Raw genomic sequence first — 23988 nt, 5'->3', positions numbered from 1 at the left:
CCCCACCTTGTGTCAGGCTGCCCAGGTATGTTCCTGGGAACACCGTTCAAGAGAGATGCTCTGAAAAAAAGAGTTACAAGGTGAAGCAAGTTTGGGAAATGTGTGCTGTCCCAAACCCTGTGTGTGTGTGTGTGTGTGTGTGTGTGTGTGTGTGTGTGTGAAAGATGGGGTGTGTGCCCACTGTATGCAAAAGTATTAAAGGCCCCAAGAAGTCCTGCTGGGGAGAAACCTGCTTAACTTTACCCAACCCAGGCTTTCTCTCATTGGTTGATTGCAAGTTCCTATAGCACCAGTATTTCATGGCCTGCATTTTAGGAATACCACTCTCAACGCTCTCAATTCTGCTGTCTTTCGTCAGTGACTTGTATGCGTGTTGTCAGTTCCCTTTCTGGACCCACCGCCCAAGCATGTTTTCAGGAAAGGGTATGGATTCCTTGGCCAGCATCGCTGCTGGGTTCCCATCTTTAATTTGCAGGATGAGTCTGGGATTCTGGGTGCCTATGCTGGGCCCAGGGCAACCTAGGCTGTTCAGAAGGCTTACGGGACACTGGGTCCTTGTGTGGTCCCTGGTTGCTCTTCATTTTTTCAGAGGTCTGGGTTACAGCCATGATGGGAGGGGAGGAGTACTCCCCCTGCCATCAGTGGGCATGGGTGGCCCTTGGCGGGCTGTGTGTTGGGGGCCAATCGTTAGAAGGTGGGCATGCTAGCTGGGTGGGCGTCTGTGGTGTATGTCTGCTGGCATGTTTGGCTGTCAGGGGCTTGGCACCCAGAGTGTTCGAAGGAAGAGGAATGCCCATGGGTGCTGAGGGACTTTCCATGTGGGGAGGCTCCCTCTGAGTGGGAGAGTTTAAGCAGGCACAGTGGGGTGTGGAGGCAACGGACAGGCTCTGAAGTTCCCTGAGGCCAGGTCTGTTTTTAGTTCCAGTGGCTGAGCCTCAGGGCAGCAGAGGCCTGTGGAGTGGTCTCTGGGGTCTGTGTGCTGTGTGAGTGCTGGAGGTGCGTGGGAAGGAACGATGGCGGTCCGCTGCTGGCGAGTGAGTGTGACTCTCCAGTGTGACTCAGGGATGCATGGTGGTGGGGGAGGAGAAGGCACTGCCAAATGAGGATTAAGAGAAGGACTTGGGGCTCACACACAGCCAGCATCTCAGCCCTGCAGCCCCCCATGCCAGCACCAAGACCAGAGCAACTGGTGAGCAGCTCACATCTCATTGCACACACTGCCCTGCCCTCCTCAGAGATGCCTTAGGTGCTAACTTAACATTGTGTTATTGCCACAGATAGCCTGGCAGGATGGGGGGCATTGCACGGATAGCTGTGATTTGCCCTCCTGAACTCCACGAGAGGTTTCCAGGCCCTGCACCCTACACAGCCTGTCTGGGTATGTGGGGAGATAAGAACAGTCCCTTTCCTTCTCTCCACTTTGCCAGATCTACTGCTCCTCTCTTCTGCCTGGATTCCAGAATCTGCTAGAGCACGGGTTGCTCAGCAAGACGAGCTGCAGTAGCTAACTTGTGTTTGTCGTAACGTAATCACAGAATGAAATCCCAACATGCAGAATGACAGCGCTGGGAGCTGGTGATTCCCTCTTTCTCTTCTGAGAGTCCTTCCCACCTCCCTCAGAGCATGTGGCAAAACCTTCCTGCAGGGGTCATAGTCCTGTTTTTGAAAAGGCACAGGGAGCACTTCACCTGTTTTCAAAAACATCTAACAGAGAAAAGCCGGCATTCATTCATTGTACTGTGGTTCTTACAGGACTGGACTTTGCTGTCCGGGATTCCAGATTCGTGATCAGTCTCTGTTTCATATAGATGCAGACGCTTAGAAGAAAATAAGGTGGGACAAAGCAAGCCTCTCCTTCCCCCAGAAGTACATTGCTGAGTGGAATTTTAAAATAGAAGGAAGCTCACATGGAGAGAATTGTTTCTTTTCCAGATGCTCTTCTGTTACTCAGTGATGCAGAGATTCTAGAAGAGAGGACTCCGGTTGTGAGCCCAGGAAAGCAATGGATTGCAGCAGCTGGATCTGTGCACGAGCGTCGTTACCCAGTCCAGTGGTTTGAAGACTGGGGAGAACAAGGGGTCTGCGATGGCATTAATTACGTTTCTTCCTCCTTTCTTCCCCCTTCCATTTTCAGCCTTGGTTATTGGATTTGTTATTGAATTCACTCAGTAGCTGGAGTGTCTGCCATATGCCCAACTATATTATGTAGTGGGAAATGTTGTGTGCTGTCTCAAACCCTGTGTGTGTGTGTGTGTGTGTGTGTGGTGTGAGATGGGGTGTGTGCCCACTGCAAAATGTATTTAATGCAAAAGTATTAAAGGCCCCAAGAAGTCCTGCTGGGGAGAAACCTGCTTAACTTTACCCAACCCAGGCTTTCTCTCATTGGTTGATTGCAAGTTCCTATAGCACCAGTATTTCATGGCCTGCATTTTAGGAATACCACTCTCAACGCTCTCAACTTCTGCTGTCTTTCGTCAGTGACTTGTATGCGTGTTGTCAGTTCCCTTTCTGGACCCACCGCCCAAGCATGTTTTCAGGAAAGGGTATGGATTCCTTGGCCAGCATCGCTGCTGGGTTCCCATCTTTAATTTGCAGGATGAGTCTGGGATTCTGGGTGCCTATGCTGGGCCCAGGGCAACCTAGGCTGTTCAGAAGGCTTATGGGACACTGGGTCCTTGTGTGGTCCCTGGTTGCTCTTCATTTTTTCAGAGGTCTGAGTTACAGCCATGATGGGAGGGGAAGAGCACTCCCCCTGCGATCAGTGGGCATGGGTGGCCCTTGGCAGGCTGTGTGTTGGGGGCCAGTTTAATACTTTTGCATACAGTGGGCACACACCCCATCTCACACACACACACACACACACACACACACACACACACACACACGGGGTTTGAGACAGCACACAACATTTCCCAATACATAATATAGTTGGGCATATGGCAGACACTCCAGTTCTTTTTTTGGAGAAGATGCTTTGTGTTCAGAGACCAGGCACAAATGTTTTTGGTTTCACATGCTAAGGACCATCCACTGTCTTGCCTGCCTGCCTGTTTACAAATAAAAATCATGCAAACTGCACAGACACAATGCGGGTTGATAGAGTTGTGTGTTTATAGGCACAGCCATCTTGGAGGCTGTGTCCCTCTCTGGTGAGTTTGTTCCTTAACTCCGCTTTCCCACGCCATTTGAGTACATGATCCTGGCCACCATCATTGCCAACTGCATTGTCCTGGCCCTGGAGCAGCATCTTCCTGAGGATGACAAGACCCCCATGTCCCGAAGACTGGTATGTGTTTCCCTCTTTCTCCCCTTTCCCCCTTTTGTCTTTCTTGGTTTCTTCTCCTCTGCTTTATCACTCTCCCATTCCCTTCCTGCCTGTGAGTTCTGGGAGGGATTTGCTCTTTGCTGGGGGACAAGTTAATGACAGACCCCATGGGGATTCACATGGAAAAGAAGAGATTACAAACACTGTGTCTGTGCTGCGTGGCAGCCAGAGAAGAAGAAAGGGCAGGCACAGGCCCATTTTCTTCCCTACTCTTTCCTAAGGGACTTCTGACACGAGAGGAAGAGGTGGGGAGTAGAGGGGAGAGGATGAAGGATGCTCAGTCCTTGTGTGTATTTGTGGTTATGAACTTCCCAATGCTTACGTCCTTATTCTCCTTAAAGAAATGAGTCACACATCTAACGTATTCCCCCTAAAAAGAGCAGACAAATTGCCTAAAATCCATGTGTGTACTTGAGATGACAACCTTCAAGCTTCTAACTTCTGTGAAGAGCAGCAAACTCCTTCAGAGCAAAGCCAGGGCCATCAGGGACCTTCCTGGGAAGGAAGTCTAGCCCTTAGGTGTGACCCTCACATTGTCCATTTCTACAGCTGGCTCCCCTGGGTCTCCCTTGCCCTGTGCACTCCTGAGTCACAGACAGCCTGCAAGGGTCCCTTAGCACCCTTGCTTCCCACCTACACATGGGCAGGCGCAGCACAGACATCCAGGAAGGGCCAGGCTGTGCCTTTGCCTGTGTCTCATAAAGCACAGTCCTCTTCTCACTGGTGCTTCTGCTCTTCATCCCCACAGGAGAAGACAGAACCTTATTTCATTGGGATCTTTTGCTTTGAAGCTGGGATCAAAATTGTGGCCCTGGGGTTCATCTTCCATAAGGGCTCATACCTCCGCAATGGCTGGAATGTCATGGACTTCATCGTGGTCCTCAGTGGGTAAGTCCACTTTCTCTTTCTCTCTGTGTGTGTGTATGAAGGGGGTTGGTATCATGAGGTGGCTGGGGGCAGGGAACCTGGGCTGGAAAGACAGCAATCTGTAGAGTAGGGGCAGAAGAAAAAGTTCAAGGCTAAGATTCCCCAAGGTGCTGGACCATAGGTCAGCCACCTCAAGAGGAGGATGAGTACTGTGTGGAGATGTGTGTGGTGTTAGGCAGAGGCCATAGGACTCTCAGCCAGGTCTGGAAGCTGCCACTTCTGGTTTTCTAGTCTGTGCTTGCCTCAGTCTGTGGCTAATCACCCACTTCTCTGGGGAGGGTGACATTCCCCAATGAGCCTTTTCACCAAAGCAAGCAGCTTACCTCCGCCTGGGAGGCACCTCTGAGATGGGCCAAAAGATGTAGTCAAATGCAGCTTCTTTGGGGCATTGGAGAAGACCCCAGCCATATTTTCTGAACTGATAATTGAGACTTGTGTTCTGACAACAGAATTTTTTATCATTTGCAGATTTATTAATAGTATAAAATTGAATCATATTAAAATGTTGGATAAATCATTCTGTGGAAATTAATATAGCCATACGACATTGGGGCTGACCCAGTGTCACAGCAGCATATATGATGGCAGTACATTTAGTTAAATATTTGATAAATCATTCTTTTGGAAATGAATATAGTATGAGGAGGTTGGATTGACCCAGTGCCGTTGGCAGCAAATGTGTTGGCCTTGGGAATGGTGTGATGGGCAGGCCTTCCTGGGCTTTTGTGGCTTCCTGTTGGTCTTTGTATCAGGTAGCTCTTGGTACCTGCAGGGCTGGGCACTGGGGAGTGGTCCTGTGTGGATGTGGCAGCAAATGATGTGGTCTGGAAATTCCCTTACCCAACTGCTTGGCAGACAGAGTTCAAACCCATGAAGAAAAGAAGAGAGTGACTTAGAATGGCAGGGAAGGCGAAATATTAGCTACTACTGTGATTGACCAAAAGGAAAGAGGAGAAAAGAGGAATTGTTTTCCAGGGAGGAGTCAGAGGAAGGGTGAGGGTAGATAAAGTCTTAAAAGGAAGGGTAAGGGCTTGGGAATGATTGCATCTATTTGTTGTCTTGTGGAATAGACAAAATACTCTTATTTTTTAACCTTTACACCTTGGGATTGCGTGAAAGAGAAAACACTGAAGATGTAATGGACTGGAATATGTAAATGGAAGCACGTAAGCAGCCAGCCCCTCAATATGGGAAATGGATAAATAGACTGGGATGACTATTCATGTTTAAAAATATCTGTTGCCTTACAAAAGGATTTTCTGGAGGTTAGTTTTCTAAAAGAAAATTCTACTACATTTTAAATATGAATTAGTATATGAAGATATAGTTTCTACATAGTATTACAGAAGTATATTGGGTAATGTTGTAAATGTCCCTAAAATAAATAATATGTGCTGTATTAGAAGAGGCCTGTATGAGAATCTGAATCATTTAGAAATGTTATGATTCTATCTAGAAGAAAAGTGTTGTATAAGTCACTACAGAAGAACAACAAAAAAAGAAAAGTATTGTAATGTATATATAATAAGTTTATATAAACTCTTGGTCCTGCTCAGCTCTATATGTGGCAGAATCCATTTGAAATTTCTTGGCTAGTCCATTTAGTTTTGTTTTAAATGATTATATGTTCATTAAAGAAATATGGAAAATACAGAAAAGTCAAAAGAAGAAAAAAAATTCACTGATTCAGAAAAATTCCTGATTATTTTCTGTATTTTCTTCCAGGCCTTCGATGCTAAGCAAGCTGTCTTTTAAATGCTTGTAATTTTGCTGTTTTTTTTCCCCAATATAGTGTGAGCATATTACATGTTATTGCATATTTTGGTAAAAATCTGTAATGACTGATCAGCAGTTTGTTAAGTAGATGTACACATCTTGCTTCTCATTTTTGCAATTACTTGACACTTGGATTCTTTCTGTTTTTTGCTGTGATAAATAATTATTAAAGATGCTCCAATGTACGTCTTTTGGATGTCACATTTTACGAGACATTTTACAAGGCTGAAGAAGTACTTCTGGAGGAGTATACAGCTGTTCTGGTGTGTGGGGTCTGGGAACTATGATGGCTGAGAGGAGGTGGAGAAACTGGACTGTTTGACTGCATGAGAGAAGACTTCCAGTAGATGTTAATCTCTCTGGAAATAAGGGTTGCTACATGGTTGTTGAAGAAGCAGATTCATAGGGACCTGTATGTTCTTTGTCAGCACAGCCAAGAAGGGCCCCTGGGTCCTTACCTGCATGTCCAGGGGGTGCTCGAGAGTCAGTGCAGGTGCTGAGCTTGGCTGAGTCAGTTGTCCTCTCTATGCTCTCTTTCCCACCCCTCACATCTTCCCTTCTTAGTGGCTCTTCAGATGTCGCTGGCTTTGTGGATTGCCTTCACAAGCCCCTGATTTCCATCTGAACTCACAGGACTTTGCTCCTGCTCCTCCTCCAGACCCGCTGCTTTAGCCCTCTTCTCAGCATGGACCATTCCCTTTCTCTCTCGTCAATTCATGGGTGAATGTGCTCCAGGCGAAGAGCTTGGTCCTCTTGAGATCCCCGCTGAGGGGCTGAGGGTTGCAGTTCTATCCCACAGGAATGGATGATCATATTTAGTCTTACAGTCACATGATGCTCTCATCTACCACATTGTGTGGCTCTAAGATGCACGTTTTTCATGCTGGAGCATTGCTGAAATCAGCCTGTGTCTTACGATAATGGCATGATATAGTTTAACTGACAGCATGTTTTTCTTTCTTAGTGCTACATAAAATTATGGGGCATCTTACAATTGTTGGGGTTGTAGATTCAATGACATGTGATACCAACCAGGGAGGCAGGCAAAGTGGACTTTAGAGATGAGTCATCTGGTACTCAAAGAGGGTAAGTTATTCACCCAAGATCACACCTGCCTCTTAATGGCAGATGTAGGAGTCAGAATTGTGCCCTTTGATCCAGGGCTGGTGTTTTGACCCCTGCCCTGTGCAGCCTCCTTTCCAGGCCACCTGGTATCCCCCTTTGTCTTCCTGACACCTGCACCCACAGCAGTCCCTGCTGACAGCTCTTCCTTCCCACCTCATCTCCAGGTGTCACCTCCCATTTTCCCCTTTGCACAGGAGGAATGACAGGTGCTGGAGCATGACACAGTGCCTCAGGGCTGAGGCTGCACAACTTCTCAGCTCTCAGTGCTGACAGGAGGGAAGTGGGTGCTGAGGTGTCAGTCAGCTGGCTCAGTGTAAGATCTGCTCTTATTGATCTTTGCTAAGAGATGACTAGTTGGGGGGCCTGGGCTACCACATTCTCCTGTGACCTCCGACCTCCTAAACTTTAGTGTTCTTTGGCCTATAAGTTGAGGGCGTGCACGGTTTAGAAAGCGCGTTTATGTACATTGCTTCATCTTGTCCTCATAATGCCATAGAAAAGACCTTGTTAGCCTCATTTTACAGATGAAGAAACTGAGGATCAGAGAGGGCACATGAATTGCTAGTAGTTACTAGATCCAGGATTGAGCCCACATATCCTGGCTCCAAGTTCCTTCTTTCACTCACTTTTCCCCATACTGTCAGTTACTTCACAACCCCAAGGGCCCCATGGTTCTAAGGCTCTGTGGTTGCAGGTTCCTTTAGTCCCCGTGAGGCAGTGTGGGATGAGCTCAGGGAGGTATAATCAGGAAAATGTTCACTCTCAAAGGTGGGGCTTCACGTGTGAGTTGAAGGGGACAGGGGCCCCATGTGTCCATCCTGAGACTTCTCTCTGTGGGCTTGGGATGAGACTCCCTGCTCTGTGGTAAAGAAGGCATGTCACTTTAACTGTCAGCATAGCATGGTTTGATGTGTAGAGAGTGGATCAGAGTTCCAGCTGATTTATTCATTAATTGGCTTGTTTGTTCACTCATTCACTCACCCATTCATTAATTCAGTGAAACTAGTATTGTGTTGGTGAAGGCAGAAGGCAATGTTGGGACCGAGAAACGTGGATGTTATAATATTTTCCCACCTGCTAAAAGACAGTGGAATTTGCCATTCTTTTAACACATTCTTGTCTTACAGAACTTGGGATCTCTCTTGCATTGGGAACAACTCAGGCAATTTTTAAACACTTGTCAGGCCACCTGAAGAATTCCAAATTAGTTGAAGTCACTATTCCACATTAGTCTTAACAGTAAGTAATAAAAATATAGTACCTGGAATAGATGGGCAGATGAGAAAGGAGGATGAGAGTCAAGGGTACTCCTAAACCATGGGTAACAACAGGGAAATGAAGGCGAGGACTGTGTCTTGGATGCCCGCTCATCTCTATATGCCCAGTGCCTGGCATATAGTTGGTACTCAGTAAATGCTGATTGAATTGAATTGCTTGCCTGTCCCCAGATTCTCTTGTCTATAGGATACAAATATGAGGGCTGGGGGAAGGCTAGGGCTGGGGTAGAGAGGGCTTGTCTGTTCCCAGCCTTCCCCCTTGGCCTGGCTGAGCCAGGCAGTGTCTATGTCTCTCTCATCTCTATCTACCTCTGCCAGGCTGTTCATATTCTGGTGAATCTATTAGGAAAATGAAAGCTGGGAGCTCAATTTCTAGGCCATTAAGCAATATTGGGCTTCCAGTCATCTGTGGTTATTTACCAGGTTGTTAGCGTTACCTCCTGAGAATTGCTTCCTGGGTGATGAGGGCAGAGTCAGCGCTGCATATTGAAGACCTAACCTCATTGAAGTGGCTGTGGATGGGGTGGGGGTTGGAGGGGTGGATAAGGAGAAAGCAGGGGTATCACATCACCTAGCATTTACCATATAATAAAAATGGTCATTTATTGAACCATGTGCCAAAGACCACACACACACACACACACACACACAATTTCTAATCCTAAAAATGGTACCAGGAGTTGAGAATCATTAGGCTTGACTATTACCCAGTCCCATTTTACAGATGAAGAAGCCAAGGCACAATTTAACTTGTCCAAATCCAAATGGTTGGTATAAGGTAAAGTCAGAATTTGAACCCAGTTTGCCTTTAGCACCTGGGCACCTTCCCTAGGCCAAGTGATGTCACTGCCTCAGACTCAGCTACAGCACCAGCTGTTCCTGTGCTGTTGGAGCCATTTAGTTTCCTTTCCCTATTTCCCTTGTGCCTCTTTGGGTTCGGGCCAAATGGAGAAAAGTGTGTTATCCCTTTCCATCTAGGAAGTCTTTGTTTTCCATTGTATGTTAAAGTATTGGTGACATTACAGAGCTAGTCTTGAGTGTTGGTAATGTTGTCTATGTTCCTAAGAAAACCCCCAAATCAGCTCAAAATATGCTCTTTCCTGAGTTTTGTCAGCCTTGCGTGGGAGGTGACCTGCGTTGGCTCTTCCCTTTACTGTGGAGCACATGGTGTAGACTCTGGGGAGGGGCAGGTGTGTCTGTGCCTGGCTCTTCCTCCTTCCTCTGCCAAGGTCATCACCCCAGGGCCTAGGAGGCCCCTCAAGAGCTATTGCTGAATACCCACTCTGTGCCGGGTACTGTGTTCGGTGTGGGTGGAATGGGGCCTAGTGTCTTCCACGGTGGTGGGGGCTGGAGCCACGCAACATGAGAACCTGAAAGGGTGTCCAGCCTAGCCCTGGGGCACTGGGGAAAGCTTCTTGAAAGAAGTCACATTTAAACAAGCGTAAAGGATGGACAGATGGGACTCAGCTGGGCAGGGAAGGAGAAGAGCCCTTCTGGGAGAAAGAATGCTATGTACAAATGCCCTGTGGGGGTGGCGCATGGAGAGAGGCACACAGACAGACCACGGGACACTTCTGGAAGCCTGGCAGGTGGCATGGGGAGAGACCTGCAGAGGTCAGCAGGGGCCAGTCTAGGCCATTCTGAGTAGTCTGTACTTTAACCAGAGGGCAGTGGGGAGCCACGGAAGGCTTTGAGCAGGGGGTTCACTGTTTCACTCTGAGTCTGCTCTGGATGTGGCACAACTCTTTTTTCTTTTTTACCCTGGAATCAACTCTGAGGAAAGCCATGGAAAAGAGTTGGAGCCATCTCCACATCCTTAGCTGCAGTTTGGGAGAATATGCAGAGCCAAGCAGAAAGAGGGGAGGCAGAGGAAAAGGGAGCAGGGGAGAGGAGAGCCAGGGAGTGCTGCAGTAAAGCTGGGAGCTGCCGTCCTCGTCCCCAGCTTCTTGCCAGTGGCACATGCAGAACAATGTAGCCTGAAGCCTGTTGGTAGGAGGATGCTATCTAGAGCTAAATATATATTGATAGGTATTTTTAGAGGGTTTTCTGTAAGGAGGCTGCCCTAATACAAGAGTTTCCTGAGCAGCTAAAGATCGAGGAAAGCAGAGTTTTCCTCAGCACTGTCTCTCTGAGGCTGAGAATGTGGGGGAAGAGTTGTGAATGCAGTCCTTGGGCCCCCAGCCCAATATGAATCCCTGCGGTAATAGTATGATATCACTGGGTATTTATATAGCATCACCAGGCCAGTGAGCCTGGCGGGATCTCAGAGACCTGTCTTTTACTTGTCCTTACTGTTCTGGGCAGGTGAAGGAGGCAGATGGGGAGCAAGGGCAGAATGGGTAGAGGGAGGAGACATGAGAACTTGTTATTTAGGAGATGGGGAAACCGAGGCTGAGTGGAGCAAGGCAAGGGACTCAGAGATACTTAGCTGAGCTGCTAGATGACCAGATATTTATTTAGTGCCTTAATGCTAGGCACTAAACCTGGCATCGGCATTATTAATGCTGATGTTGGGGAGGTCTGCAAGCCTGTAAGTTTTACTACTTTTCAGTTCTTCCTCTCAGCATCATTGCTGGCTGCTCCTCTGACAGACCTCCACCTCCTCCCTGGCTTTTTGTGCATTTCTAGCTCCACATTGGGGAGCACAGCTGCCACTTGCAGCATCTCCTTTTATCAGAACATTATTTCTGTTCCAATTGCATTTCCCCCCAGATGGGCAAATGATGGAAAAGATAAGGTTAGAATATAGGATTTTGATTCCAGGGAGAGGTGGGCAAAAGGCAAAATGTGAAGCTTAAAGGTCTCTTCTTAGCTCTGTGCTGCTGATAAACCCAGTTACTTCAGGGAGACTCCGAGTGAGAGTGCCAGTTAGTAGTTGATGGGCAGCTGAGTTTGGATTGTGCCTTGGGTGGGAGGGAATTTTTTCTCATGTATGCACTCTGTCTTTTTTCTATATTGAGATGCACCATTGGTTCACTCAACAGATATATATTGAATATCCACTGTGTTCCAGATGTAAGACCTTGGTGTTGGGATGGTTTCGGTTTCCTGAAAGGCTTCTTCTTGCCACCCCCACCCATTGACAGAAGCTCCATATGGACAGAACTGAGTGGGGCCTGAATGGGCTTTGATATAACCAAAGAGGAGGAAAAGCCAGAGGGAGTGAAGAAAGCTTCAAAATCCCTGGGTGGTTTGGTTTGGGACTTTATTTGTCTCCTGGCATTGCATTCACTCTGGGTGATACAGGGAAAGAAATTATGGCAAGGTGCTTTCTAAGTCAGACCATTCTCTTGGGCCTGGAGCTCTCATTTGAAGGCAGTTAAACGCGTGCATTCTTGTGCTTGTGCATGAGTGTATGTGGAAGAGGGAGGTGGGGTGAAAATTCCCAGGTATGTTTTCAAAGCAGAGCTGGATATGGCATAAATGCGAATTCTATAGATTTACAAGAATTGAGAATTAAAGGAACTGTTTACATTTCCATTCTGTGGTTGAAATATGTCTTCTCCTTTGGGTAGGGATTTGTGCACTTGTGTCTATGTTGTAAATATAGTCCACAGTTAAGTATAACTGTGTTGGTGTGAAATGTGAAAATGCAGCAGCACTATTTAATGTATGTGTCACTGAAGTCAGGAAATAGCAGATATAATGAGTGCAGAGTGGTTACCAGAGGGAAGGGGCAAGGGGGGGCAGTGCCGATGTTGAGAGGAAAATGAGGGCGTGCTGGTTTAAGAGAGAACATATGAAGACAAGGTAAGGCTAAGGTTACTAAAGCTCAATCACTGAATTTTAGATCTAGGAGAATAATAAATTTGCCTAACTTTCCCTTACTTATTATTTTTTTCACACAAGAGAAGACTAAAGTGTATGTTGCTAAGTAACTTGTCCGGGGTCTTTTAGATGGGGTGTGGTGAGCTAGAGCTTGGGTCCTGTGTAATTCCAAATCTAGGACTCTGTTGCAGCGATGCCTTACTACCCCTGGTGATGAGAATCTGCTGCTTCTTGGTTGTATTTAGGCCATGAAGCTGGAGGTATTAAGAAATAAGATTTTCCATTATTTGGCTGGAATATATATGTGCAACTTACATGGAAACAGAGTTTAATCTCATGGACTGAATGACTTGGGGGCCCTGGGTTCTGGTCCTGATCCTGACATACATTCTCTCTGTCGTACTGGTGATGATGTAACCCATCTCAGCTTGGCTTTCCTTTATGAAACTTCATTTATGAAGTGAAGGTAAAACCTGCTGTGGCTACCTCCACCAGGTTTCATGACAAGCAAATAGGATAGTGATGTTGTTGATAATGACAGCTCCCATTTAACCAGGAGCTCATGTCTTATTTTGAATGCAGAAGGCTTCATATTCTATATTGGCACTTGCACATATTATTTTAAATATAGAAACATAAGGCAATACTGATATTATCTCCATTTTACAGATGACGAAACCAAAACTCAAAGAGGCGAAGTCACTTGCTCAAGGTCAAACAGTTACTAAGGGGAGAGATTGGCATTTTAATTCTATTGTCAACAATTCTAAAGCCCTTGCTATATCTAGTGTACAGCACAGCCTCCACCGCCAAAGTGTTTTGCAAAACAATAAAGCAAAATACCAAATCAGTGAACAATAATACTTTCCCTCCAGGACAGTGATATTATAAAGATAAATGTTAAAAAACAACGATAAAAAAAAATGCAAATACACAGAATATAGCAAAAAAACATGATTCGTAAAAAAAAAAAAAAAAAAAAAAAAAAAAAAAAATGTTCATCATAGTGAATTGAACAATGAAACTCATGACACAGAAAACATCACACTCCGGGACTGTTGGGGGGGGGGGGAGGACAGCATTAGAATACACTATGCAAAAAAAAAAAAAAAAAAAAAAAAAAAAAAAAAAAAAAAAAAAAAAAAAAAAAAAAAAAAAAAAAAAAAAGCACCCTGAGTGCCTTGAAAAAAACCAGCATATAAAAATTGAAAGTACTCAAAATACTATGGTTCTGTAGACCTCATTAAGAATGGCCATTTATCTCTATAAAACTTGCAACCACAGAAACAAATTTCACTGAAACCTATTGCAAATTTTAAAACTATGGTAAATTTAAAATTTTTCATTTGTTATAATTTTGCCTCAAGAGAGAAGTTTACTACATATTGCACATAGGATATATCTTATTTCCTTTCAGCAGCATATCTAATTTTATCAAAATTAGTCAAATCCTGCTACAGTCATTACCCATAAGAACAACAAAGAAGTTCCAGAGTAAAAGTTGAAACAAAGGCCTTTATTTTAAGTTTTTCTAACAAGGAAAATGTTACATTTTCTAGATTTCCATTTTTTTGGTCTTCCCTTTCTTTGTCTTCTATCCTCCCCACTTCTCACAAAACATACACAGGCCAGAGGGGTCAGCACCTGTCCGCCCACATCTGGATGTGACCCAGGAAGGCTGACAACGCCCTCTTTCCTCCAGGAAGAATGTCCAGGCAGAGCCCTTGCACAAAGGAGGGGCTGAAAAGAAGCCTGAGGTCTGACTTCTTGCCTCTTGTCTTTCATTTCCTTCCTTCTTGGCTGCCACTCTTCTGTCAGTTGCCTGGGCCTTGGTGACAGAACATTTAGGAAGGGGGCTCAGGGCCATGGCTTTTCTCCCTGGCCTCCAACACTGGAACAGTGACTAGGAGGCAGAGTGACAAGTGTGGCTGCTTCATATGTCAGATGCATCGAAAACAATTTATATCACTGTGGGGGTCCCTGCATCTCACCTCCTCTCCACCAGCCCTCTGGGGCCCAGCTGGCCTTGGAGAGTCCTTACCTAGTCCAGGTTGGCATGACTAGCCATGGGAGAGCTCAATCAGAAATGGAGCTGAAACTGACCTGGTTTGGGTATCTTTGCTGTTGAATCTTAGTCAAAACTCTGGGTGAGGGAGAGACAACCAGAAAGAAGCCCACTCAGGGCTAAGCATCCCTAATACCCATATATGAGCTCTGAACTATGGTGTGGAGGAAAATGGACAGAGTCAGGAGAAGACAGGAGGGAAGGAAGTATAGAGGCAGCCGGTATTAGTTGAGTACATTCTGTGTTCAAACATTGTGCTGACTGCTAGGAAAGCAGCACTGGATGGAGATATAGCCTCTATTCATAGCTTGCTGTCCAGCAGAGAAGACAGATATTTACTTTAATTTAATAGTGTATAACATGCTGCATAGGAGAAGATTTAGGATGCTAGGGTAACTTTTCACTGGGACCCTAACCTAACTTGAGACCTGAAGACTGAGTTATACTTAGCTAGGATGAGACGAGAAGAGGGAAGGGGACAGGATGAGGAGAGTTCCAGGCAGAGGGTAGGACAGCTGTGCAGGGCTAGAGATGGGGGAGGCCATGGCAGGTCTGAGAAATGAAAAGAAGGTTGGAGGGGCCCACAGTGACTGTAATCTAAGAGGGGTTGGAAAGCAGGCAGGGACCACATGATTCACATCATTCAGGGCCTCGTTGGCATGTCCAGGCATGTTCAGTGGGAGGCCATTGAATGGTTTGAAACAGGAATGTGAACATATTTGCAGGAGAGGCACGACGTTTGCAGAGAAGAAGATAGAACAAGTTGCCCAAATGACTCCATGTCCCCTCAGAATTAGGGAAATAGGATTAAAGTCCTCAGAGTCCCTTTCTTCCCTCTTGCCCCCTCCTTCCAACATCAGTCCTCAACTATGATTTTGTTTAACCTATTGGAGCTGTACCAAAACCCAGTCTACAGACCTTATAATCTAGCCGAGCACATGTTAAAAGAATTTGTTAACCTGCCCAGAGATAGTCCCTGGCCCTCTGAGATTATACTCTGAATATCTTCTACTGATTCAAATAATGGGTAAGAATGGATGAGTGTGTGGGCTTTTATTTTTTATATTCAACAGAGAAATTATTTTAAAAATGCTTTGCTGAGAACATTGCTATATGATTATTATGATTTTTATTTTTCTGATAGAACAATAGTCAGAAGATCAAGCCAACCCACATGCTTGTTTATGGGATGTTTCTCTTTTCCCTGTTCCCAAAGCCCATGACACATCATGATGCGGAATCTGGATCCTAACTGAACTCTGGTTAATAACCACTGTAAATATAACATTTTGTGATTTAGGGTCCCTTACATCCTTCCAGTGGGGAGCTCAAAGTGCTCTGTGAGTTACGTTCTACCCACTCATTTGGAAGAGGGAAATAGAGAATCCCAGTTCCCTTTCCAAGTAAGTGTTGTATTCTCTGTTCTGGAGACAGGTCACCCAGATGGATCCTTCACATATGGACTCTGGTGATAGAGATGGGAAGGGAGTAAATGCCCACCTTGGTTTTTTCTCCTGCCCACTTCCATCCCACATCCCCTCTTCAGATGAGTGTAGCCAGCTCTTTAACGTGTTAGCTTCTTCCTCCCTGCTCTTCTGTTGTCCTTTTCTTAGTCTCCCTAATCCTTCCCTGTTTTCATTTTATATTCTGTTCTGGAATACAAGACTCGGGGAGTTTGAGGTAGATGCCACAGAGGATGGTACATGGTGTTGTGGTTGTGGTGTCTGTGAGAGACTCATTCTGACCGAGACCTTCTTAGAACTTTGTCTATTAGACTCTGACCTCCAGTCCTTCTTCTCCAATAAACAAATTCAAGTTTGGGGTGGGATCTCCCTACTGGGAATCTGATCAGGTCAAAGTTTGACTAGCTAGTACTGCAAATAAAGGAGGAGGAACTTCCAATGATTTCCACTCCCCCCAGCTGTGACTGGTCTGAACTCTAAGCAACAAGAAATCACCTACAAGCACTGGCTGTTTCCTGAATAAAGTTTCCCACAAATATGTAACATAGTATATTTTGTAGTGTGTGGATGCTGTTGTGATTTATAAAATACAAATACATCTAAAAGTATTGTTGAATGAGTAATATTGTTTTCTTTTTTATTTTATTCAATATAGCATAGTGATTAAGAATTTGGGCTTCATAGACAAGCAAACCTGAATTCATATCTTTGTTCTACTGTTTACTAGTTCTGTGGTTGTAAGCAAGTGACCCAGCTTCTGTTAAGTCTCAATGTCTCCATCTACATAGAAAAAGGAATGGCTCTGGGTAATAACAATTATTTAACCATGTTGTTAAGGGGCTATAGTAATTGAAATAACTCCTTCAAGGGATGGGGTTGGTCTTGAATTTTTGACATTAAAAAGAGAGCCTCACACTTGAAAGAATGAGAATTGCTAGTTCAGTGTAACTAACCCATTGATATGAAAGAAGGAGATGAGGCCCAGAACTGCAATGTATGCCCATTTTGCCTGTGGCTAAAGCCTGATTTTAGTCAAGCTGGTCTTCAGTCTTGGGTAGAGGTGATGGGGAAAGTAGAAGTAGAAGTTAGATACAGTGCTTCACTCATGAACAGAACAGTCTAATTGGAGTTCACGAGATATATGGCCCATGTTTGATTTTTGGTATTTGGTAGTGGAGTTCGGGGAGTTGGGAACAAGCAGCTGTCATCCTTTTGGGAAGCCATGCTGTCCCCAGTAGGTGACACCCCAAGTCTCTTTGCCAGTGAGGCCCCACTAGCCCACACTGGTATGAGTTAGGTTGCTCATGCAGAGCCATTTCTCAGGCATTATTCCTAACTCTTTTCCTTTTCATAAAGTGAGAGGGCTTATGTTCATCCCTCAACCAGACTATGAAAGAGACACTCGCATTCCCAAGTGGTGGTTTTATTTTTTTATATTTTATGTTTGTATGGGAAATTGTGGATAAAGTGAAATAATTATAAATAAATGGTATCTTTCCTTTTTTAAAGAAGAGCAATCTAATTGGAATAGAATGTATGTGTGGTCCTAAGGCAGCTGGGAACAATGTGACCAGTACAGAGCTTGTTCTAGGTTGGCTGGTCCAGGCTCTAGGAGTCTCATTTTTAAAATCTAAAATACCTCTCTTGCAAGATTTACGTACTAGATTGAGCAGGGCTAGGTGCTCTAACAAATAACCCCCCAAATTTCAAGGGGTTAACATAGTAGGTTCTCTCTTGCTCCTTGAACAGGCCAGTGTGTCCTGAACAGTGCTCCCAGCTTCCCTCCACTTGGTGAGGTAGAGACCCAGGCTCCTTCTATCTGGTAGCTCTGCTGTCCTCTATGATCTCATGGTTTATGTCCCTTCAAGAGAAGTGGAAAGAGAAAGTAAGAATAAGGCATACTCCTTAAATGTATTGGTATAGAACTGATACACATTACTTCTAGTCACATCCCATTGACAAGGAGCAGCCATGTGGCTCAGCCTAGTTGCAGGTGAGACTGGGAGATCTAATCCCTAATTGGGCAGCTGCCTTCTAGCAACAACCTTACCCTGTGGAAAGGAGAGCATCAATTTTGGAGGACAGTAATGATCTCATCATTGTCTATGTGAGTATAAATTATCAGATGCATAGGAGATATATAATAAATGTTTTCTTCTAATTATTAGTAACGTCCATTGAGTCAAGAAATATTTGCTATGTGTGTACAAAACATTTTGCTAAGTATTGAGGCTAGAAAGATAAATAATAAGATACCTCCCCCAAGGAACTTTAAGTCTGATATGTAGATAGTATATATAGGTAGATGATTTTCATTTGAGCTTGACATCATTTGATCAGAAGAAAAAACTGGGAATAAATGTGCTCTACTCTGTACAATCAACTTTCTATCTGTCCATCTACCCTCCCTTCATTGAATGGGTCCCATGTGTAAGGTCTAGCGGTGAGCAGTAGGAGGGACAGCAGTAGAGTTAAATAGGGAAGAGATGGAAGATCACAGGGAATGTGGTTTCACTTTGCCCTAATGCAGCAGCTGTTGACACACTACATGCTGGTGTAATTAGCCGTTGAACTGTTTTTGCCACCTCTCTTGATCAAGCTTTGAAGATAAGAAACAATTAGTGTATTTCATATTTTTTCATTTTTGTTGTCATGCTTATTTTTGTCCTCTTCAAGATAGCAAAGCCTAGGGGTAGTCAGCCAGCTGAGGCTATTTATAAAATGTCCATGTTGGCCTGGATATCACTACTGGTTAACATTTGTCAAACTCTAAACTCTGTAGTCTAGTAAAACGGAGGATCAGGAGCCAGTTTCAGAGGGAAAACCAACCTTTCCATTTACTAATTTCTTTTCTATCCTTAGCCTGCACAAAGAAGGTTGAGAAGTCAGAAGTTTAGTTATGAACTGTGTACAGTTACAACAGATAGAGTCAGTAGTAAATAAATGGTTGTCACGAGTCTTTGGAGAAGGATTTATTATTGTGGCCATAGATTGGAATGGTCCTTGAGGATGTTAATTATGTTGCTCCTTGTTGCAGTTTATGACATGGCTTCTATGTGGGGTAATTGGATCTAGGGGAGCTATCCTTCTCCATGGAAAAAGGCCAGTTTGGTCTCAGGTTTATAGCCCTAAGGAAAGGAGTTTCAGAAAGCAGTTGCCCAAATTTTTCAGCCTCCTTGATATTTCCAATGTACAATTCTGGAAAATGGCTCCTTAATTCAGAAATTGGCGTTTGTTGCAGGGATGCTAGGTCAGGAGGCAGGGAGGGGAAGAATGGAAAAGAGAGCTGAGATTACCTAGTTATTCAGGACTGCGGACCTAATTAATAGCTGGTGTTCAGTGCTAATCACTGCATTAAACATTTCAAAGGATTTTTTAAAAATTCTTGGCAACATCCCTGTGAGGTAGGTACTATTATAGTCACTACCAGATGAGGAAACCAGGGCTTAGGTGGTTCAGTAATTTCCCCATATCATGCTGCTAATAGTTAGTTAGTGGGGTCAGGATTCCAATGAGGAAGCCTGACTCCAGATCTTAGGTTTCTGACCATGACGCTACACTGCCTTCCTAATTTATGTATCTAGTGGCTGCATGGTCTGAATTTGTTTTTGTTTTTTTTTTCTCCTGATGCATCTTAATTAACGAAAGTGAAAGGATGTATCTGTTGATCTGGATGTCAAAATCCATCCAAGGGAATATAAAACTCACTACTTGGTTTTAGTTACTGGAAAAATGGCTTCTATTGAAGGAGATTTAGAGAATCATAGATTATTGGTTTTTCTATATCATTTTGATCTTGAAATCATTTTAGAAATATTGTCCATTTAGCCTGTTAACAATAGGTTAGAGTTATAACACAGGACAGCCTGGCATGATGCAAGGAACAAAGGCTCTGGCATGACATAGTTCTGTATTTGAAGTCTGCTTCTGGTTTTGTGACACTGAGCAAGTTATTTAACCTCTCATCCTCAATTTCCTTATTGGGAAATGAAGGATTCAGGGTATTTCTGAGTATTTTATGAGACTAAACTGGTTGAGCATTTGAAACAGTGCTCTGCACATAGTAGATTTTTTGTTGTTGTTGTTGTTGTTTTGTTGTTTTTTTGTCTTTTTTTAAATTATACTTTAGGTTTTAGGGTACATGTGCACAATGTGCAGGTTTGTTCCATATGTATCCATGTGCCATGTTGATTTCCTGCACCCATTAACTCATCATTTAGCATTAGGTATATCTCCTAATGCTGTCCCTCCCCCCTCCCCCCACACAACAGTCCCCGGAATGTGATGTTCCCCTTCCTGTGTCCATGAGTTCTCATTGTTCAATTCCCACCTATGAGTGAGAACATGCGGTGTTTGCTTTTTCAACAATAGTACCTGTTACTATTTTCTAGTTTATTGATGAGGAAAGGGAAGCATACAATGAAAAAATATATTCTCTGGGTTACTCTAGCCCCCACAAAAAACTTACCCTAGCTGGGATGAAGTTGTTGTCCTTGTATTTTCAATCTGTTGCTACTTGTGCTGGATTATGCTAGCTTCTGGAGCATACTAAATCTTGAGTTAATTTCTTAGTCCATTTGGACAACTATATCAAAAGTATCATAGACCAGGTGGCTTATAAACAACAGAAATTTATTTCTCAACATTCTGGAGACGGGGAAGTCCATGATCAAAGCAGATTCAGTGCCTGGCAAAGGCCCCTTTCCTGGCTGCTGGACAGCTGTCTGTGTCATCACATGGTAGAAGGGGTGAGGGAGCTCTCTGGTGTCTCTTTTATAAGGACACTAATCCCATATAAGAGCAGAGTCCTCATGACCTAATACCTTCTAAAGGCCAACCTCCAAATATCACATTGGGGATTAGGTTTCAACATATGGATTTTGGGGATATACAAACATTCGGTCTATTACAGTGGGCTTTAGAGTCCTGGAATCACTCCATCTTTGATCTGTATTTATAGCTTAATTTATCTTGATACAGGTTTCAAAGTATAATTGAATAGCTACACTCACTTGATAATATTAAAGTAGGGCTATATCTTTAAGGCACAGTGTCAGCTGGCTGTGAACAAAATGCTGGCTGATAAATATGATCTTCTTTTTCTGTCTGTATTCTTTTTTGAATTCTCATTCCAGTTCTGGTTTTAAATGTACCTTCAGTAAATAGATCTGCTTTATTTCCCTTCTAGTTCATTACTTACTTCCCATGCCTTCCTACTTATATAATCAAAATCTCATGATAGTTCTATGTTGTTTGTGTTGCTTTCCAATTACTTATCTGAGTCTTTCTCTTTTTAGAGAATATAACACATTAATATTTATTGTAATAAATGGTTTGTTTTTATTCTTTTCCTTTATTTTATTTGCTATTTATTAGACTTTATTACTGTTTCTTCATTTTTCTTATTTCTTTCTGTATTGATCAGCATCTTATAAATCCGTTTTTTATAATTATCTACTGGATTATCAAACTCTTGTGGTGGAGACCATTTTTTATCTGTTTCATTTTACTCCCCATCTTTCCACTTCTGATGCAGTTTGGTTGTATCCCTACCCAAATCTCAACTTGAATTGTATCTCCCACAATTCCCACATGTTGTGGGAGGGACCCGAGGTGGGGGGGTGGTAATTAAATCATGGGGGCTGGTCTTTCCCATGCTATTCTTGTGATAGTGAATAAGTCTCATGAGATCTGCTGGGTTTATCAGGGGTTTCCACTTTTGCTTCTTCCTCATTTTTCTCTTGCTGCTGCCATGTAAGGAGTACCTTTCGCCTCCTGCCATGATTCTGAGGCCTCCCCAGCCAAGTGGAATTGTAAGTCTCATTAAACCTCTTTTTGTTCCCAGTTTCGGATATGTTTTTATCAGCAGCGTGAAAACAAATTAATGCGGTAAATTGGTACCAGGAGAGGGGTTTTGCTGAAAAGATACCTGAAAATGTGGAAGTGACTTTGGAACTGGATAACAGGCAGAGGTTGGAATAGTTTGGAGGGCTCAGAAGAAGAAAGGAAAATGTGAGAAAGTTTGGAATCTTAAAGGCTTGTTGAATGGCTTTGACAAAAATGCTGATAGTGATAGGAACAATAAGGTCCAGGCTGTGGTTGTCTCAGGTGGAGATGAGGAACTTGTTGGGAACTGGAGCAGAGGTGGCTCTTGTTATGTTTTAGCAAAGAGACTGGTGGCCTATTGCCCCTGCCCTAGAGATTTGTGGAACTTTGAACTTGAGAGAGATGATTTAGGGTGTCTGGTGGAAGAAATTTCTTAGCAGCAAAGCATTCAAAAGGTGACTTGGGTGCTGTTAAAAGCATTCTATTTTAAAAGGGAAACAGAGCATAAAAGTTCAGAAAATTGGCAACCTCACAATGCAGTAGAGAAGAAAAACCTATTTTTTGAGGAGAAATTCATGCTGGCTGCAGAAATTTGCATAAGTAGCAAGGAGCCTAATGTTAATGCCCAAGACCATGGGGAAAATATCTCCAGGCCATGTCAGAGATCTTCATGGCAGCCCCTCCCATCACAGGCCCAGAGGCCCAGGAGGAAAAGGTGGTTTTGTGGGCTGGGCCCAGGGTCCCCATGCTGTGTGCAGTTTAGGGACTTGGTGCCCTGTGTCCCAGCTGTTCCAGCTGTGGCTGAAAGGGGCCAATGTACAGCTCAGGCTGTGGCTTCAGTGGGTGGAAACCCCAAGCCTTGGCAGCTTCTGCATGGTGTTGAGTCTGAGGGTGCACAGAAGTCAAGAATTGAGGTTTGGGAACCTCCACCTAGATTTCAGAAGATGTATGGAAATGCCTGGATGCCCAGGCAGAAGTTTGCTGCAGGGGCAGAGCCCTCATGGAGAACCTCTACTAGGGCAGTGTGGAAGGGAAATGTGGGGTTGGAGCCCCCACATGGAGTCCCTACTAGGGCACTGCCTAGTGGAATTTTGAGAAGAGGGCCACCGTCCTCCAGACCCCAGAATGGTAGAGCCACTGGCAGCTTGCACTGTGCACCTGGAAAAACTGCAGACACTCAACACCGGCCCATGAAAGCAGCCAGGAGGAAGGCTGTGCTTCACAAAGCCACAGGGGTGGAGCTGCCCAAGACCATGGGAACCTGCCTTTTGCATCGGCATGTCCTGGATGTGAGACCTGGAGTCAAAGGAGATCATTTTGGAGCTTTAAAATTTGACTGCCCCACTGGATTTCGGATTTGCATGGGCCCTGCAACACCTTTGTTTTGGCCAATTTTTCCCATTTGGAATGGCCGTATTCCCCCAATACCTGTACCTCCATTGTATCTGGGAAGTAACTAGCTTGGTTTTGATTTTACAGGCTCATAGGTGGAAGGGACTTGACTTGCCTCAAATAAGACCTTGGACTGTGGACTTTTGGGTTAATGCTGAAATGAACTAAGACTTTGGGGGACTGTTGGGAAGGCATCATTAGTTTTGAAATGTGAGGACATGAGATTTGGAGGGGCCAGGGGTGGAATGATATGGTTTGGCTGTGTCCCCACCCAAATCTCAACTTGAATCATATCTCCCACAATTCCCACATGTTGTGGGAGGGACCCAGGGGGAGGTAATTGAATCACGAGGGCTAGTCTTTGCCATAGTATTCTCATGATAGTGAATAAATCTCACAAGATCTGATGGGTTTATCAGGGGTTTCCACTTTTGCTTCTTCCTCATTTTTCTCTTGCCGCCGCCATGTTAAGAAGTGCCTTTCACCTCCCGTCATGATTCTGAGGCCTCCCCAGCCATGTGGAACTGTAAGTCTAATTAAACCTCTTTTTGTTCCCAGTTTCAGGTATGTCTTATCAGCAGCGTGAAAATGAACTAATATAACTTTTTTGCAGGCTTGTAAGCATCCATATACATATAGCACTAAATTTGATGCTGAGAATATAGTAGATTTTTAATACTTATGTGTAGCTGACAGTTTGAATGTGAAACTCAGTTGATTCCAGTGAAAAATGGTGTGTTGTAGTGGAAAGCCCACCTAGACCTAAATTAGTCGAATCCTGGTAGTGGTCCTTATTGGTGGTATGACTGCAGCACTAGTTGTTTTATCTTCTTGAATCTTAATTTAAAATGAGATAGCAATACTAGCTTACAGAACCATTGAAGAGACTAAATGGAATGGCATATGTGAAAATGGCTGGTAACTTTATTGCTGCTGGTACCTTTACCTGTCTACCTTCCTCACATCCCATCTGCTGGCCAGTAGCAGGAGTCATGAAGGGCACTGTATGCAGTTATCTATATTCAGGCTATGGGTGCTGCAGAG

At 44.2% G+C, this 23988-nt stretch overlaps 1 protein-coding gene across 8 annotated transcripts in view; it reads left to right on the top strand.

The window, feature by feature from the left end:
• The window catches only part of CACNA1E (calcium voltage-gated channel subunit alpha1 E), a 332731-nt gene that overhangs the window by 24575 nt on the left and 284168 nt on the right, over positions 1–23988 (top strand). For all 8 annotated transcript variants that reach the window (XR_004031707.1, XM_030818794.1, XM_030818792.1 and 5 more), the window contains exons 2-3: positions 3181–3286; positions 4074–4213. Coding sequence is in view for 7 of the 8 variants with exons in the window: in XM_030818794.1 (XP_030674654.1) it covers positions 3181–3286; positions 4074–4213 (246 nt within the window). In the remaining variant the exon portion in view is untranslated. The remainder of the gene's footprint in view (positions 1–3180; positions 3287–4073; positions 4214–23988) is intronic.

This window comes from Nomascus leucogenys, chromosome 9 (assembly GCF_006542625.1).
Source record: "Nomascus leucogenys isolate Asia chromosome 9, Asia_NLE_v1, whole genome shotgun sequence".
Lineage (NCBI taxonomy): Eukaryota > Metazoa > Chordata > Mammalia > Primates > Hylobatidae > Nomascus > Nomascus leucogenys.
This window is presented reverse-complemented; position numbering and strand designations above follow the sequence as displayed.